The sequence below is a fragment of the Anser anser genome, assembly GCF_964211835.1.
Source record: "Anser anser genome assembly, chromosome: 3".
NCBI lineage: Eukaryota > Metazoa > Chordata > Aves > Anseriformes > Anatidae > Anser > Anser anser.
In genome coordinates this window covers 13,559,736-13,579,255 of record NC_139722.1, presented here as the reverse complement: position 1 = coordinate 13,579,255, position 19,520 = coordinate 13,559,736, and the positions used below count along the sequence as shown (strand labels likewise).

The following is a 19,520-nucleotide window of genomic DNA, read 5'->3' as shown; positions in this document are numbered from 1 at the left end:
TCAAGGAAGATAAAAGCAGTTAACAGAACTGGACAATACTGTGTCTGAAATTACATGGTTAGACAAATAACTATGTTATTGTTGTGGTTTAACCCGGCTGGCAGCTAAACACCACACAGCCGTTCGCTCACCCTCCCCCCTCCCTCTCTGGGATGGGGGGAGAGAAACGGGAAAGTGAAGCCTGTGAGTTGAGATAAAGACGGTTTATTAAGACAGGAAAATAATAATAACAATAATAATAATAATAGTGATAATGGTAATAGTATTAACAATAATAATGTGTAAGTAAACAAGTGATGCACAATGCAATTGCTCACCACCCGCTGACCGATGCCCAGCCTATTCCCGAGCAGCCGGCCCCCCCACCCCGGCCAGCCACCCCTATATATTGTTTAGCATGACGTCAGATGGTATGGAATACCCCTTTGGCCAGTTTGGGTCAGCTGTCCTGGGTCTGTCCCCTCCCAGCTCCTGCTGCACCCCCAGCCTGCTCGCTGGCAGGACAGAGCAAGAAGCCGAAAAGTCCTTGGCCTGGTGTAAACACTGCTCTGCAACAATTAAAACATCAGCATGTTATCAGCGCTCTTCTCATCCTAATCCAAAACATAGCAGCCTACCAGCTACTATGAGCTACTTAACTCTGTCCTAACTGGAACCAGGACAGATATCCACCCCTTATTCCATACCATTTATGTCATGCTCAGGTTACACTCTGTCCAATACATTCTAATTAATCACCATTTTCATCTATGATATATAGCAATCATGGTAGTGATGACATACATTATTATATAATAATTAACATACTACAATTCAACTCATGGGCTATTCTCACCCAGTATCAAATCCCCTTGAGGTACACACCGGACCTCCCCATTCTTTTGCATTACCCACCAAGTGCATCCAGGTCCCTGAGCAAAAGCAATTCCACGAATGGGTTTGCCTTTTCCTGAGGCAGGAGTAGCCCAGACTGTTTTACCCAGCATGTTTCTTACGTGCACTACAGGAACTTTATCCCCTTCTACAGTGCGTAACAGGTTTGATTGGGCAGGTCCAGCTCGGTTGGCAGATCCCCTGGTATTGACTAACCAGGTGGCCTTTGCCAAATGTGTATCCCAATTTTTGAATGTCCCAGCACCCATTGCTTTCAGTGTAGTCTTCAACAGTCCATTGTATCGTTCAACTTTTCCAGAGGCTGGTGCATGATAGGGGATGTGATACACCCACTCAATACCATGTTCTTTGGCCCAAGTGTCTATAAGGTTGTTTCGGAAATGAGTCCCGTTGTCTGACTCAATTCTCTCTGGGGTGCCATGTCGCCATAAGACTTGCTTTTCAAGGCCCAGGATAGTGTTCCGGGCGGTGGCATGGGGCACAGGATATGTTTCCAGCCATCCGGTGGTTGCTTCCACCATTGTAAGTACGTGGCGCTTGCCGTTGCGGGTTTGAGGGAGTGTGATGTAATCAATCTGCCAGGCCTCTCCATATTTATATTTCAGCCATCGTCCTCCATACCAAAGAGGTTTTGACCGTTTGGCTTGCTTGATTGCAGCACATGTTTCACAGTCATGAATAACCTGTGCTATAGTGTCCATGGTCAGGTCCACCCCTCGATCACGAGCCCATCTGTAGGTTGCATCTCTACCTTGATGGCCTGAGGTGTCATGGGCCCATCGGGCTATAAATAATTCACCTTTATGTTGCCAGTCCAGGTCCACCTGAGCCACTTCAATCTTAGCAGCCTGATCCACCTGCTGGTTGTTTTGGTGTTCTTCAGTAGCCCGATTCTTGGGCACATGAGCATCTACATGGCGTACCTTTACAACCAGGTTCTCTACCCGGGCAGCAATATCTTGCCACAATGCCGCAGCCCAGATGGGCTTGCCCCTGCGCTGCCAGTTGTTCTGCTTCCATTGCTGTAACCACCCCCACAGGGCATTTGCTACCATCCATGAATCAGTATAGAGATAGAGAACTGGCCACTTTTCTCGTTCAGCAATATCTAAAGCCAGCTGAATGGCTTTTACTTCTGCAAACTGACTCGATTCACCTTGTCTACAGGGGCAACTTGCACTGCTACAGCTCGTTTCTCTGACCCAGCCACAGGGTCTGCCACAGGGGTTGGAATACCCTCTGCGGGGTCAACTTGCACTGCTACAGCTCGTTTCTCTGACCCAGACACAGGGTCTGCCACAGGGCTTGGAATACACTCTGCGGGGTCAACTTGCACTGCTACAGCTCGTTTCTCTGACCCAGACACAGGGTCTGCCACAGGGGTTGGGATACCCTCTGCGGGGTCAACTTGCACTGCTACAGCTCGTTTCTCTGACCCAGACACGGGGTCTGCCACAGGGGTTGGGATACCCTCTGCGGGGTCAACTTGCACTGCTACAGCTCGTTTCTCTGACCCAGCCACAGGAGTGGGAGCAGCTGCACGAGCTGGGGCAGCTGCAGGAGCTGGGGCAGCTGCAGGAGCTGGAGCGGCTGCAGGGGCTGGAGCTGGAGCGGCTGCAGGAGCCGGAACGGCTGCAGGAGCTGGAGCTGGAGCAGCTGCAGGAGCTGGAGCGGCTGCAGGAGCTGGAGCTGGAGTAGCTGCAGGAGCTGGAGCTGGAGCGGCTGCAGGAGCTGGAGCGGCTGCAGGAGCTGGAACTGGAGTAGCTGCAGGAGCTGGAGCTGGAGTAGCTGCAGGAGCTGGAGCTGGAGCGGCTGCAGGAGCTGGAGCTGGAGTAGCTGCAGGAGCTGGAACTGGAGCGGCTGCAGGAGCTGCAGCTGGAGCGGCTGCAGGAGCTGGAGCTAGGTTGCTAATAACATCAATTGCAGCTCGATAGGCACAAGCCAGACCCCAGCACGCTACAGTGATTTGTGTCACTTTGGAACTGCCAGAGTCATGACACCTTTTTTTCAAGCATTCTGCCAGCTTTTTAGGATTTTGCAGTTGTTCAGGGGTGAATGTCCAAAACACTGGAGGTGACCACTGCTCTAGAAACCTGCCCATATCCTCCCACACTCCCTGCCACTCGCAACTATCCCGCCTCAAGACAGATCTCCGAGTGAGATTCCTAAGTAGTTGTTTAACCCTCCACAAAATCTGAAGCGCATTCAGGAGACATAACAACAAGAGCAGGCTGGTCTGAGTATCCCAAGGATATTCAACATCTCGGAGAACCACCGTAACTAACTCGGGGGATAAGAGGGTGGTGGTGAAGGAGAAAGGGAGAGTGAACAGGTAGGGAAACATGTCTTCCCCTGTCCCCTTCACAGATTGGCTCCCTAACGAAAACAGGCAATAGGTGTAATTGCTAATAGTTTCCGAGATATGGGTTCCAAAGTATAGAGTCGACGTCAGTGCTGAGTACAAATACCAGGTTAAAGTCGTGACCAGATATTTCATCATTTCATAAGCCATTGTTACACCGCACAGTACCATAACAATCTTAAACCAGGGCCCGGAAAGGATAAACAGTGCAACAGGGAGCACATACAGAAAGTAACGCACCATAAAACTCAATTTGGAATACAGGTACAGCAGACTGGAGATTAAGGCAATCAACATCGTGACTAGCAACTATTAAGCAGGTCCAATACTTATACCAATTTTAGTTTAACACACTCTGGTCAGATTTGTCGATATCTCAACCCTTCGGGCCCCACGTTGGGCGCCAAAAAGACTGTTGTGGTTTAACCCGGCTGGCAGCTAAACACCACACAGCCGTTCGCTCACCCTCCCCCCTCCCTCTCTGGGATGGGGGGAGAGAAACGGGAAAGTGAAGCCTGTGAGTTGAGATAAAGACGGTTTATTAAGACAGGAAAATAATAATAACAATAATAATAATAATAGTGATAATGGTAATAGTATTAACAATAATAATGTGTAAGTAAACAAGTGATGCACAATGCAATTGCTCACCACCCGCTGACCGATGCCCAGCCTATTCCCGAGCAGCCGGCCCCCCCACCCCGGCCAGCCACCCCTATATATTGTTTAGCATGACGTCAGATGGTATGGAATACCCCTTTGGCCAGTTTGGGTCAGCTGTCCTGGGTCTGTCCCCTCCCAGCTCCTGCTGCACCCCCAGCCTGCTCGCTGGCAGGACAGAGCAAGAAGCCGAAAAGTCCTTGGCCTGGTGTAAACACTGCTCTGCAACAATTAAAACATCAGCATGTTATCAGCGCTCTTCTCATCCTAATCCAAAACATAGCAGCCTACCAGCTACTATGAGCTACTTAACTCTGTCCTAACTGGAACCAGGACAGTTATATTTAACAAGAGTTACTGTTTCTGAGAAGGTATGAGAGATGTTAAGCCTGTAATATTGTACACTATTGAAAAATGAATAGAATAGAATAGTTCAGTTGGAAGGGACCTTCAAGTATCATCTAGTCCAACTGCCTGACCTCTTCAGGGCTAACCATAAATTTAAGTGTGCTATTGAGGGCACTGTCCAAATGACACTGGAATACCAACAGGCATGGGACATCAGCCACCTCTCCAGAAAGCCTGTTCCAGTGTTTGACCACCCTCATGGTAAAGAAATTCTCCTAATGTCCAGCCCAAGCCTCCCCTGGCACAGCTTTGTGCCATTCCCTTACGTCCTATCATTGGTTACCAGGGAGAGGTGACCGGCACCTCCCTCTCTGCCTCCCCACCTCAGGAAGCTGCAGACAGCAATGAGGTGAGGCTGCACCAATGCTAAACACAGGAGGAGAATCACCTCTTTTGACCGGCTGGCTGTGATGGTGTTTGATGCAGCCCAAAATGCAGCTTGCCCTCTTGGCTGCCAGGGCACACCACTGGCTCCTGTTGAGCCTCCTGCTGACCAGCACCCCCAGATCCCCTTCTGCTGAGCTCTCCTCCAGTCTGTACCCATGTCTGGCATTACTCCATCCCAGGTGCAGAACCCAGCACGAAGACAAAAAGTAATTTAATCTTTCACAAAGGCAACATTTTCTTGAAGAATCTTCTGCAGTAGTCAGTCAATACTTTAATAACAGAAGATATTTCACTGTGTTTGAAGGGGGGTTGTAGTTATGAAACTGGAAGGAAGGATGCATATTTTCAGTCAGAGAAGTGGTGTGTCTCTGCTTAAGTTTCAGGTAAATTACAGGCACTACCACATTTTTTCACATCCACACAGGCCTACTTCATTTATGGTCACAGTACTTTAATTACATTCCCTGTCACCATAGCTACGGAAAATCCAGGGAAACTCCAGTTCAGTGTTATAACCCTACAAGCACCACTCTGAATGTTAATTGTCGAAGGAACTTCTTGTAAAACTACTACATAAAATAACCGCACTGTATAACATATCAAAGCTCAGGAAAAAAAAAAAATGAAGAGTTTTCCCTTGAAATGTTACAATTACTGAAGAATAATTCAGCTTTCCAGGTTCACAGGCAAGACTTTTTCTTTAAACATATCTTTTTGCCCAAGAACCCTGAAGTTAAAGTGTTGCACAAAAATGCTGTGGTTAATGCGTTTTGATTTGTGTTATGGTCTAGCTAGAAAGCTAATATCTGAGCATAGGATAGAGATGCATCCAATTTCATTCACAGCAACGGCATCAAAGCCAGCAGCCTTAAGAGATAACAAGTCACAACCTTTCTTTTAAATGCTCGCTATATTTAAAGAGATTCTACCTTATAATATTATCACCTTGCTGAATTTCATAAGAGGGATGATATTATTTCAAGTATTTTTATTCTACATTGAATTTTACCTTATGCTTTTTACCACTGCAGTAGGCAAACTTTCCATACTTCATTATATGATTACTACCTACCACATGACTTTCCTCTCATCCTGTTGCACAGAGAAAAGTAAATTAACTGGGGCATCTTGTTTTATAACATTTTTTTTTTTAACATCAGTTTGTATTTATAAAGAAGAATACTTGTCAAAAGAATGCACATCACACACCAGAGGAAAGTTGTGAATTTTTGAGTTCTTCTGAGGCCTCCAAGTAATTCCTCTGCCTTTCCATTTTTTTCCACTGGAGGGATACGTTTTCCATTCTTTAATGGTTTAATGGTTTTCCATTCTTTAAGTACTGATTAGGAGTTATCGGTTGTGGTCTATATGCAAAAACTTTACTAAATAAATTTTCAGACATTCCAGCTTTGCAATGCATATAAAAAGCAAATACATTAGTATTGAGAAGAGTAAAAAGGAGAAATTCAAGAGGTCCATCCTAGTCTGCATATCAATAAGAATCACTACAGTTGAATTAAATAGACTTTATATCCAGATGTATCACACAGTCCAGATGTATTATTCCAGACAGGAACATCAGGACCTTGATTATCTAAAGCCAAATTATTCCTCACCAAATGGACATGTCCAGACAAGAAAGACAACGCTACTGATGTTGCTATGTAGAAAACTCTACCATCACTGAGGATGCTATGAACACTCAAACTGGGTGAGAGGAGACATTCATTTTCTGCCAAAGAGGGCTGCAAATGCTTTGACAGGTTGCCTTCTTTTTATCTGTGGCTCTTTAATCTGATTATACACATAATCACTAAGGAAAAAAATAGGTAGAGCTATAGATTATTTCCCATGCTATATTTGTTTCTGGTATGTGCATTCAGATCATCCTACCCACGTGTAATTTTTCCACATGCATTTTTCCACATGCAAAAAAAAAATCAAATTGCAAAAGCTGGTCTTAAAAGCGATAGAGTTTAACAGCCATCTAACAGTTGAATGCTCTTTAGTCTGTGTTGCATACATCTCTTTGGAACAGAAATATTTCAGAAGAGAGTTCTAGATAAATAGTAAAGTGAGAAATAACTGGTCACTTATGACATAAAATTACCTTCTCCCCTATCCCCCACCCCTACTCCCCCTCAAAAAAAAAAAAAATAAGTTTTCCACTGATCACATTAGGTCATCAATACAGTGGTCTTTCACTTAGAATATTCAGTACATCAAAGACACAGCCAGGCAGAGGTAGCACTCTGCAACATCAAATCCAAGACAGCGCCTACAAATAAAAATCCCTGATGAATTACTGTCACTGGACTACAGAAGAACAAAAAAAAAAACACACAGAGAGTGAGTATTTTTATGTTGCTCTGAAGGAGAAAGAACATAACCAAAAAAAAGATTTTTAAGAGCTGATTGGTATTCTGTCAACAATGATGAAAAAACAAAAAACACCACCTCACACACACACACAAAAAAAAAAAAAAACACTTGTGCTCTATTTTTTTCCTGGCAACATGAATAATGATATAGATGTAAAACCCTAGAACTTCATTCTCTGTTTGCTTCCTTCAGAATTTCACATCTCAGCTCTAGTCCAACAGCAATGGAGACTGAACATACTCTTTGGTTAAATTATGTCAGAAAACATCCAGAAAGACACTCTGATTCAGTCACGTTAAGTCATAGGGCTGAACGCTGCTAACTCCTTGACAGGAAAAACGACAGGTTGTTCCTAAGTGGCTACAAAAATTCAGGGACTTTCAAATACCCTAAACCTTGCTAAAGAATAAGGGCATCTTCACAGGCTTATTCAATCCTAACAAACTGTTATCAATGTACACTCACCTTGTAGATTGTCATTTGAGCCCGCAAACCACATTCCCTATTACTTCACTGTCCTAACAAATAACCTATCCTTAGGATAGTGCCTTACACTGTGGTAGGACAAAGGTTGAACATCAAAAGACATACTAACTTAAGTCTCACGTTATGCGCCAAAAGAATTTTGTAGTCACCATGGCTATGAAAGCTGCCAAATCTCTTACCAAACCACAGGAGGTATTACAAATGGCAAGCTCAGCTAGGACTGAGCATTAAACACGATGAACAAAAAGCACCTTATTTCACTGAACAGCTTTTCAATAAACATGCTTTTCTTTCCCTCACTTGTGTCCATATTCTTACTATGCTCACACACATGTATTTTTAACAGCCCTATATTCCCAGAGACATTACATTCTCCCAAATGCCAGTTACATTAAAATGGTTTCAGCCTCAGACTCGTCAATGAAAGCAACATCCCTTCTGGGCTAAAAGACATTACATACATTAAATAGAGGCTGCTGCTAACCCAACAGGCAGTATACTCTTCAATGCAGGAATCTTCCTTCCTTCCTTAAGATATGACAAGTACTGAAGAAACATACCATGATTACAGTAGTTCTACAGATTCTTTCTCATAAGCGTTAGAATTCAGAAGCCACACTACAAAGAATCATGCAACTAAAAGATCATTGTAGAGAAGTTAACATAAACTCTGAACTCTCTGATAATGAGATTAAGATGGCCACCATCAACTTATTTCATCTTCCTTTGTATCATTCAGGTCTCACCAACATCTCAACAGAATTATTCAAGGATGCGTAACTATAAACTGTATGGAAATTAGTTATTTTGCATTTTCTCTATATATTTAAAATAAGAGATGACTCAGCTTGCTGGAGTTGTATGAACAGATTGGTTTGGTTTATGTAATACAGTGGAAAGGACAATTGCTGAGGTTTTGGAACTGTGAATTCTAGAAAAAGATAGAAATAAAGCCTTATTTCTGGCAGGGAATGCCTCTGTGATGGCACTATCAGCAGCAATAAACAGTAAGTGTCAACACTGAAAAAGTTGATCAAATAAATGTCCTTCCTCACATCAGAAATCTGTTTCTGTCCAGGAAGTCAGCTAATTGTGTGTTTTGTTTGCTTTTTAATCATTGCTGCTTTTAAATGCTGCAGGAAGCATTGAACAATTCGACTTGCTGTTTAATTTGGGGGTTGGATGTGATACAGAGGGAGGTGGAAGAAGAAGAGCAAAAACTTTAAGAAGTATTCTTTAAGAGAACAAAGATTTATGGCCTATATATTCATGATTTTAAAGTAACACATCTCAAAAGCTTGAAAATTATAAAAAAAGAAAAAATAGAATGTTCCCCAAAATACCCTGGCAAGTTATTCAAAAGATGGAAATTGTACTTCTTCCTGTAGAATTAGCTGTTGTGGCAACAGCTGTTGCTAGACCTCTGCTGCCCAAATACCTGCAGAAGCATGTACACACTATCTCCAACAAACATGCTTTTAATTCTGTTGTTCTTAAAACAAGAATTATGTCCAATCATAAATTTGCCAAAAAATCATAAATGTACAAACACACACATAATGGAACAATATTGTAAAGCCAAGATTTAAAATTTAAAAGCACTTTTCAGTGAACAGGATGAGCTATGTTGCTTGTTTTGTTCAGATTGCCCAGGCTTCCCAAACTCAGAGAAATATAACTGTCTTATCTGAATATAAAATTATAGGTCAGCAAGAGCATAAGAACTCAGTTCTTCTCACTGCCCAATCTTCTGTAAAATCCAGCCAATCAAAGCAAGCAAGTGCTCAACATATATATATTTTAAAAAAAAAAAGGGGGGGGAGAGATTCAATGGTTGTAGTAGACTTACCTTAGAGTGCATATAATTTTTTTAATAGCACATTGAACAATGTCCTTGGGAGAAAGACCTAGATCTCCAACAGCAACTTGTATCAACTGTTGTATCATGTCCAGGGGCTGACCATCTATACACATAGTTACTGCTTGGTCATGGATTTTATCTCTCTCTGATCTTGACAAATCATATAAATAGCCATACTTCTGTAGTACATCCTGTGAACAGATAATTTTTGAACATGAAACAGTGTACTCTGTATTTACAGGTACATTTCATTCAGGGTCTTTATTTCTACCAAGATAATATATATACTACAAAACAGAAAAGACTGACGGAATAGAATTTTAAAAGACCAGGTCAACAAAAACAAAGCTATAAAACACTAATAAAATATGACAGCAGTTTGATGTGCATCACTGCTAGTTATGGCTACACTCAAAACAAGCATGTGATCAGTAACCGTTACCTGTTCGCTGTTTTTCAAGTAAGTGATAAAACTATGAGTGAGTGTTTCCAGATGAGCAAGAGATTGCTGCAAGTGATTCAGAGTTTTTTCATAAGCAACAGATGGATTTTCAGCATCTTCCATGTCATTCTCAGAAGGTTTTTTTCTTGATTTCTCAGAAAGATGTTTGACTGCCTTAATAGCCTTCTTAGTCACTTCTATCCTGGCTTCAACTGTCAGCTGAAAAAGATTGCTCAATATTTAATCATTATTATTATCTGTATGCTACTATTTGTATTACAGCAGTGCTTAGAGTTCAGGTAGCTCCACTTTCCTACATTATTGTACAAAACTACATGAGATATTTTAGGAGAAACAACCATATTTCTTATTAGTCATTTATTCAAAAAAAAAAATCAGTATTCCATGTACTTTCTTCTGTTGTCCTTTCTTTCATTGACATTGAATTTGACTCACAATAGAACATACCAAACTTTCCTTAACAAATAACATTTGTGATTTTTGCAGACTGTCACTTTTTGGGGGTGGTGGTTTTTGTTGTTGGTGTGTTGTTTTTTTTTCTTTTAATTTTGTATTAAGAGATGTCTGGGGATCATTCTACAACATGAACTGAAAAACGCAAACACTGAAAATTAACTTAAGGTTAGTTTTGTTAGGTTTAGATTATGGATTGAAATGTATTTCTAAGACTATGATCATAAGTAAAGACCGCTTGGAGGTCTACAACTTAGGCCATGTGTACTTTGATCTGCTTGCACATTTACCACAGCTACTTCACCGGTGCGCTGCCAGTACATACAACCTACACCATGCTACTACTGCAATGAAGATTTTGCAGCTATCAAGTCTTTTTCAATCTCTCAAAGAATCGTATTACAGTTTCACAATTTTTAAAAAGTGCAGGCTACAACAGATTGGATGTGAGGGAGACACAAACTCCTTTCAAATCGACTTATTTAAAGCACAAGTTATACAGAACAGCAAGTTACTATTTTGAAAGACCTTTACAACTACATGTATCTAGCCATTAAACCAAAACAAGAAAGTCTTTTTTTTTCCATTAAACTTCTCGTGGAGATGAATTTCTGGATACAGAGTTATACACACACTGAATGAAGTCTCCCACTATGCCTCCATCAGGCATGAAGGGGTCATTCCTGTGTGTCAGAATGGAACTGAGTATTTTAGAACAGAAGCCAGGCAATGATTATAGTTTTCTAAGCTTCCAGAAACCAAGAGTACTTTGAGAACAGATACAGATAGAAATACTCTTCATACAGACAACACATGCAGCAGACTGCTGTGTTCTTAACCCAGGAGCCTCAGCTGGAAGTCCAAAACAAAGTCTGAAATATGATTTTTAAAATTCATGTATACTTTGCCAATTTTTAATTTCAAGTACCATTTTAAAGATGCTTGCAATATACTTTCTTTCCTCTGCCCATACCCACAGCATTAGATACTTTAACATCAGCTGTTTTAATTACTGGTATACTGGACAAAGACATGCAAACAACTTCAATTTTCAAGTCAAATTACACAATAAATAGAAAACAAAGCTTGAATCCGTATGGTATTGAATAAGAAAGAGGCTGATTTACCATAAAAAGAGGAAAATTAAGCTGCTATAAACATTCTTTTTAAGAAAGTCAATTTGATATTTACATCATGAATTAGACTTATCTACTTGTAAAGCCATAGAAAGCTTTACAAAGAATAGCGAGTGGAATGTTTTACAGCTTTTATATATGCATGCATATTACTTTTCGCTAAAAATACATGGTGAAAAATGTAGGGGTTGCTCTCATGTTTTAGTGCTGTTGCTGTAAACCACAGCAATTATCTACTGCTATTTAATACTAAAAGCAAAATGGGAGGACATTTTGGGAAGAACTAAGGAAATCTTGCCAGTATTAACAGAGTAAATACAAAGGATATCATAAAATCATATGGTTTGGGTTGGAAGACACCTTAAGGATCACCTAGTTCCAACCCCCCTGCCATGGGCAGGGATACCTTCCACTAGACCAGGTTGCTCAAAACCCCATCAAACCTGACATTAAACAATTGCAATGATGACGTTTGCAATGATGAGGCATCCATAAGTTCTGTGGCAACCTGCTCCAGTGTTTCACCACCCACATAATGAAGAATTTCTTCTGAAGATGTTACCTAAAACGTCCCTCTTTCAGATTAAAACCATTACCCCTTGTCCTGTTTCTACATATCCTTGTAAAAAGTCCTTCTCTGTCTTTCTAATTAAGCTCCTTTGTATATTGAAAAGTTGGAAAAAGTTTTAACTGGAACCTTCTCTCATCCAGGCTGAACAACCCCAATTCTCTCAACCGTTCTTCACAGTAGAGGTGCTCCAGCCCTCCGATCGTTTTTGTGGCCCTTCTCTGGACCTTCTCCAACAGGTCCATGTCTTTCTTGTACTGGAGACCCCATAACTGGATGCATTCCTACATGTGGGATCTCATGAGATCAGGACAGAGAAGGAGAACTACCTCCTTCAACCTGCTGGCCACACTTCTATTTATGCAGCCCAGGACACAGTTCAAAAATGAATCATTTCCATTCCCATTAACAGAAATTAGGTATGATTTTGTTACTTTGAACAAGATCTCAACATCAGGTTTTACTATAAGCAGGGAAAAGGTGATACTCTTCAGATCACATTAAAATTTAATTACCACGGATGGATTTATGTATCCATTTTGTAAACCTCATAAAAGATTAAAACATTTACCTTTTTCATTTTTCCTCTTCTACTGTATATTCTAGTGTTCAAAATGCAATTAAGAGAGATGCAAAAGGCAAACAATTCAAGTACTCCATCTAACTGTTATATCCTAGAGAACAGTGTGAATATACTGCATGCTTGTAAGTCATGATGCTATCAGCGTATACAGAACAAAGCATTAAAAAAAAAAAGAATACAGGTTCTTCCCAAGACCATTTTAATTTTGCTTTCATATTTGCATAGAGCTGAACTGTAGCACTACCAACATTTCATTTCTCTGATTATTTTATTCTCAAACATGAATGGCTATCCCTTCATATTTCTAGTCAGTTCAGTAATGAGATTTGGTGTCATATCCTGTGACAAAAAACAGCTTAGGGGCTAGTTCAATTTTTGTTTGAATGTGAAGTTGAGTTTTCCTTTTAAAAAGTTTTTACAGTTTAAAAACATTTTTAATTTTATAGGCCACGTGTGATAAAAAGTCCTAAAAAGCTGTTTTCATTTTCAAGTAAAGGAATATCACACACTATTTCAGCTCAACAGATTTCACTCTTTAGGGTGAAAACTCATCACGGAAGCCCATTTCCTTAAGAATATCTAAGTATTTCTCAATAAAGTATTGTACAAGTAACATTTACTCATGTATGAAGATCCTGACCCTGCCACTCTTACTGCCAGTGATTAACATTCAACTCTGAGATGACAGAAACAGCTTCCCTTTTAATTCCACAGAAACCTGCAACATAATCACAGAATGGCTGAGGTAGGAAGAGACCTGTGGAGGTAATCTGGTCCAACCCCTTCCCAAGCAGGGACACCCAGGACCAATTCCTAAAAATCCTACTTCCACTATCTCGCTTTAAGCTTCTCCTCAAGGTCCACTTAAAAAAAAAAAAAAAAAAAAAAAGAAAAAGAAAAACTTTGCTGTCTCAGTGAGATTAGAGATTACTTCATGGTAATCATTATGCTTTTTTTTTTTTCAGTCGTGTTAGGGGAATAAGAAACCAATATAGTATGTCCTTGGCCACAGAACTGGGCTGGGAAGAAAGTGTTGATTTAGAGAGTTAAAATAGCAGTTGCATGACCAGCACTGCATCAAAATATGATGAAATTTTAAGTAACAACTGCAAACCAAAATACAGCTTTTATGTATGAAGCACTTTTCAGATGAAAGTTAGAGAAAAGAGATCTCTGAAAAATACTTTTTCAAGAACTACTACAATAATTTTTCATCGTACACTTGCACTTGAAAATCATTAACTGTATTCTAAGGGAAGGCTAGTTGCAAGCTGGTCAAATAGCTGTTTCATTCCCAAACCCAGTGCATGGGAGATACTAAATCAGCTGATTTGACCAGCTGCTTCAAACACTTACTGAGTTTGTTTCATGACTTTGAGTTTCATCCAAAAAGCTGGCAGGTTTCTGCTAAAAGGGTCTACTTGGACAGCAACCGCAATAACCTTGAAGGAGTCATCAACAGCTCCTTCCCTTTACTCCTACTCATCATAAGAGATTAGAGAAACTGTATTAGAATCCTAAACAGAAATAAACAACACATTTTAAAACACATGCACAGGGGAGGCTATCCAACCTTTCCCTGCATCATTCATCCACAGTTAATGAGAAATTTTCCTGAAAGGTACGTTAACAGAAAGAGTTTTAAGTAGTCACTACCAGCAATCATACATGAAGACGCTATTATCACAGAATCACAGAATCGTCTAGTTTGGAAGAGACCTCCAAGATCATCTAGTCCAACCTCTGCCCTAACACTAACAAGTCCTCCACTAAACCATATCACTAAGGGCTACATCTAAATGTCTTTTAAAGACCTCCAGGGATGGCGACTCAACCACCTCCCTGGGCAGCCCATTCCAATGCCTAACAACCCTTTCAGTAAAGAAGTTCCTCCTAACATCCAACCTAAACCTCCCCTGGCACAACTTTAGCCCATTCCCCCTCGTCCTGTCACCAGGAACGTGGGAGAATAGACCAACCCCCACCTCGCTACAGCCTCCTTTAATGTACCTATAGAGAGCGATGAGGTCTCCCCTGAGCCTCCTCTTCTCCAGGCTGAACAAGCCCAGCTCCCTCAGCCGCTCCTCGTAAGCCTTGTTCTCCAGACCCCTCACCAGCTTCGTTGCCCTTCTCTGGACTCTCTCGAGCACCTCCATGTCCTTCTTGTAGCGAGGGGCCCAAAACTGAACACAGTACTCGAGGTGCGGCCTCACCAGAGCCGAGTACAGGGGGACAATCACCTCCTTAGACCTGCTGGCCACACTGCTTCTTATGCAAGCCAGGATGCTGTTGGCCTTCTTGGCCACCTGAGCACACTGCTGGCTCATATTCAGCTGCCTATCAACCAGTATTCCCAGGTCCTTCTCCGCCAGGCAGCTTTCCAGCCACTCATCTCCCAGCCTGTAGTGCTGCTTGGGGTTGTTACGCCCCAGATGCAGGACCCGGCACTTGGCCTTGTTGAACTTCATGCAGTTCATGCAGTTGACCTCAGCCCATCGGTCCAGCCTATCCAGATCCTCCTGCAGAGCCTTCCTTCCCTCGAGCAGATCGACACATGCACCTAACTTGGTGTCATCTGCAAACTTACTGAGGGTGCACTCGATCCCCTCATCCAGGTCATCGATAAAGATATTAAAGAGGACCGGTCCCAGTACTGAGCCCTGGGGGACTTCACTAGTAACCGGCCTCCAACTGGATTTGTCTCCATTCACCACAACTCTTTGGGCCTGGCCATCCAGCCAGTTTTTAACCCAGCGAAGCGTACGCCAGTCCAAGCCACGAGCAGCCAGTTTCTCGAGGAGAATGTTGTGGGAAACGGTGTCAAAAGCCTTACTGAAGTCAAGGTAGACCACATCCACAGCCTTCCCCTCATCCACCAAGCGCGTCACTTGGTCATAGAAGGAGATCAGGTTCGTCAAGCAGGACCTGCCTTTCATAAACCCATGCTGACTGGGCCTGATCGCCTGCTTGCCCTGCAAGTGCCGCGTGATGACACTCAAGATAATCTGCTCCATGAGCTTCCCTGGCACTGAGGTCAAACTAACAGGCCTATAGTTCGCCAGGTCTACCCTCCGGCCCTTCTTGTAGATGGGCGTCATGTTTGCTAGCCGCCAGTCGACTGGGACCTCCCCTGATAGCCAGGACTGCCGATAAATAATGGAAAGCGGGAATGGAAATTATCTTCTCGTTAGAGCACAGTCATCCCCTGGCTACCTCAGTTCAGGGTTCATGTCTGGCAACTGAAACCTCAGCATGACTGTCAGTTTTTCCAGATAGGCATGCAAATCTGAATATTTAGAATCACAGAATATCCCTGTTTGGAAGGGACCCACAAGGATCATCAAGTGCAACTCCTAGGTCCACACAGGACGACCCCAAAATCAAACCATATTTTCGAGAGCACATGCTTATTGAATGCTGGCAGGCTCAGTGCTATGGGGAGCCCTGGGGAGCCCTCACTGCCCTGGGGAGCCTGTTGCACTGTCCAACCACTCTCTTCACAGAATTGTAGGGGTTGGAAGGGACCTCCAGAGATCACTGGGTCCAACCCCCCGCGCAAAAGCAGGTTCACTAGAGCAGGTTGCACATGTAAGAGGTTCTTCTCTTGGTGAAGAACCTTTCCCTAACACCCATCCTGACCCTCCCCTGTCCCAGCTCCATTCCCTCAGGTCCTGTTGTTGTCCCCAGAGAGCAGAGCTCAGCGCCTGCCCCTCTGCTCCCCTCGTGAGGGAGCTGCAGGCCGCCATGAGGCCTCCCCTCAGCCTCCTCTTCTCTGGGCTGAACAAACCAAGGGACTTAGCTGCTCTTCATACACCTTCCCCTCTAGACCTTTCACCCTCTTTGTTGCCCTCCTTTGAACACACTCTGATAGTTTTATGTCCTTGTTTACTTGATACAAAGGATCAAAAACCTAATCACAATGATGGTTCCACTGAAGAGGTGTAAGAGACAGCTGACAGTACTTTATTTCTAACGTAACTTTATGTTAGAAATACCTTTACAAACAGGTTTCACTGGGCAAAAAGAAACTGTAGAGCTGGTAGTAAATGCTACCGACACAGAAGTACATTCTTTCAATAACAGGCTTTCAGCCAGATGGAAATTACAACAGAGTTTATAATTTACATTATTACAGTGGCTAGAAACCATATGCAGTGGCCCAGAACACCTCTCTGTGGAGTATCCTATTCAGAATGCAAAAGCCTTGTAGTAAACAGAAGCCTGCAGCACAGTGAATTTTAGGATCAGCACAAGTGAAATAAACAAACACATAAGAAAAGCATCTTATTCTCTGCTCAACCACAATACTGGGACTTTGGGGTTCCATGAAAATCCTTCTGATCCTCAGAGCTAACTCCTTTATATATATAGATATAGATATGTATACGTATATGTACATATGTATGTATATTTTATACAGTGATGGTTATAAAAAGAAGAGAGAGGTTTATAGGAAGGTAGCTTTATGAATTTATCTTTAAAAACTGTAAAATGAAAAATGCAAAGATTTGCTGAAAATTTCTCCCTGACAGTACATCAACCGTGCTTCACCTGAAGTTTGAAATTTTTCAAATGTATCTGCTTACCTTTGTGACAGCTTTTGAAGAAAAGGTAATTTCATCAATAAAAGTGATGATATCATCTGGATCAAGTCTATCAAAGTACTTTGAACACACATCATATGCATGTAGCCACTCATCCATAGTTTCTGGTATTTTTTTAATAAGATGGTTATCACCATTCCAAAAAAGTTTTTGTAACCAGACAGCATAAAGAGAGCTTGGTGACAGCATACTGCCATCTTTTTTAGGAATTTTGGGAGCCAGTTTGGAAATAGATAAGATATTTTGACTTGTAAGTATGGGCTCTAGCGTTCCCAGAGGGTTTTCGTTTTCATCTATTAGCTTTTTGTAATTAAGACCTATTGACAGAAGGAGAAAAAGACAAATGAAATAAAAGTTATTCATTATTTTCAAAGTTATTTAGTTATTTAAATAAATCTACTCAAACTCTTCACATTTCTGTGCAATCCAGTCAGAACTAGAAAAACTCTTTGTTCCACTTCCATTTTCAATCATGCATATTGACAGACTGGGGAGGAAGACAGGTTTGCATGCAGATAACACCAGGATTTTATGCTGACCTCACATATGAGGTCCCTCAGTCCCTGGAACATATTTTGACTTCATATGCTGATACACACACACACACACAAAACACACAGTTTTTCAAATGTGCAAGGATATTTTTAGTATGTAGAATCATGAGACCATTTTAAAAAAAATAAATCCTATAAAAGCTCATCTTAACAGTATCTTATCAATACTTTACTTTATAAGCAAATTGAAAATGGTATTCAAAGTTCCAAAATACTTTCCAGCAGTTCTCTTTCATATGTATTGTCTAATAATGTAAGAGGAATAAATAATGTATTTCTGCAAAGGCAAAAAGTAACATCAAAGAAAAAATACAAAATAAAATTACCCTCTTTACAAAAATCCTTAAAGTTCTTGATATATTATGTAACTTAGACTTTTGAAAGATAAATTAATATTCTCAAATGACTTAGACAGTTAATGTTGAACTTGCAGGCTTAAAAATTATGCTCCAGGATGTCTGTATTTTTTCTTTAAAAATTCATTATACATCATTGCTAGTAATTCTGACTTGCATTACCAGCAGAAATCTGTTTTTAATCTATCACAGTAGGCAAAAAAAATTTCAGTTAAATTTCCGGTAATACAAAGAGAAGGAACTTCTCTCTTCCTACAATGCATGACTAACCCACCAAATTGCTTGCAGGCATCTGATACGCTCATTGAAAAAAAAAAATAATTGCCTGGCAAGTATAAATTAGATAAACATAACCATGTCAACACTCATAACAGAATAATAAATACACCTAGAAAAAAAAGCATTAACTCTCCTACCTGGTGCAACAGCTTTGAATTTTTTCAGGAGTCGAATGTGAGTTTCAGGTTTCACAGCATGCTTCACAAATTCTGAGCAACCACAATTTTCAAGGAGTGTGAAATAATAAAGCAACCGCTGATGATCTCTACCTTCAATACTTGGGTAAACATATTTAACCATGTGTTCATGTAAGGTTTCAGGACTTGTTTTCAAAGTCTCAAAAAGACCAAGACTTTGTGCTCTTTCTTCTATTTCCAGCGTAGATAATCTGCATTTAGAAAGAGTTTTGCTTTAAAGGCATGAACATGCCATTAATGCCTTTTCAGTTCAACACTTCTGGAGACAGAACGATACTTTTCTCAGTTTGAGTAGTAAGGTTCAACTTTGTAAGAGATTCTGAAAGAGTAAGCACTCATTCATAAATGTTTAGATAGCTTCTGTTTATGGAGAATTGAAACTAAGGAGTTCCTTCATTTCCTGATCATATTATTTGTTTACTTGGATGTGCAGATTAAGGGTGACACATACTGAAGTGTGATTCGAAGCAGCATTTCAAATCCCTAATTACAGAAATATGTAAAAGTAGACATGTCCACTGCATGTGTATAGGAATTTTAAGCTTCTGCTTAAAACAAAAAGCAACCAAACAAAATAAAAGCCATCACCAATATAAATAAATAAATTAATTAATAAATTAATTAGAAAATATATATCCACACAGCACTTGTGGCTGAGATGTAAGAAAAATCTTACAGCCCAATCCATTCTCTCATTCTATTACATTTTATTTTCTGTAGTAAATGAGCACCTGTGCATTCTTTTACAGAATCACTGAAAATTGGCTCTTGCCCAGTAGTTTATCTATTTGACACTATCACTCATACTTAGCATATTTAATTTGACAGTTTTACTACGCTACCTTTCAAATTGTCATCCATGAAAACTTACGAAAATACCAACAAAT

The 19,520-nt window shown here is 41.0% G+C and overlaps 2 protein-coding genes across 4 annotated transcripts in view; both read right to left on the bottom strand.

Moving 5' to 3' along the window:
* The window catches only part of NBAS (NBAS subunit of NRZ tethering complex), a 191,295-nt gene that overhangs the window by 59,050 nt on the left and 112,725 nt on the right, over positions 1-19,520 (bottom strand). For all 3 annotated transcript variants that reach the window (XM_083828261.1, XM_083828259.1, XM_083828260.1), the window contains exons 43-46: positions 18,574-18,824; positions 17,230-17,564; positions 9,883-10,101; positions 9,429-9,631 (exon numbers count right to left, since the gene is read on the bottom strand). In XM_083828261.1, coding sequence (XP_083684387.1) covers positions 9,429-9,631; positions 9,883-10,101; positions 17,230-17,564; positions 18,574-18,824 — 1,008 coding nt within the window. The remainder of the gene's footprint in view (positions 1-9,428; positions 9,632-9,882; positions 10,102-17,229; positions 17,565-18,573; positions 18,825-19,520) is intronic.
* Positions 70-4,254, bottom strand: LOC310896226 (uncharacterized protein). The gene is made up of 2 exons (XM_083828263.1): positions 2,051-4,254; positions 70-1,693 (listed from the first exon to the last, which is right to left on the bottom strand). Exons 1-2 carry the CDS (start codon positions 3,551-3,553, stop codon positions 1,679-1,681), a joined length of 1,518 nt encoding a protein of 505 aa, XP_083684389.1. The 5' UTR covers positions 3,554-4,254; the 3' UTR covers positions 70-1,678.

Coding starts and splice junctions, on each gene's coding strand:
- LOC310896226 (XM_083828263.1), bottom strand. CDS start 3,553: ATGTTGATTGCCTTAATCTCCAGTCTGCTGTACCTGTATTCCAAATTG.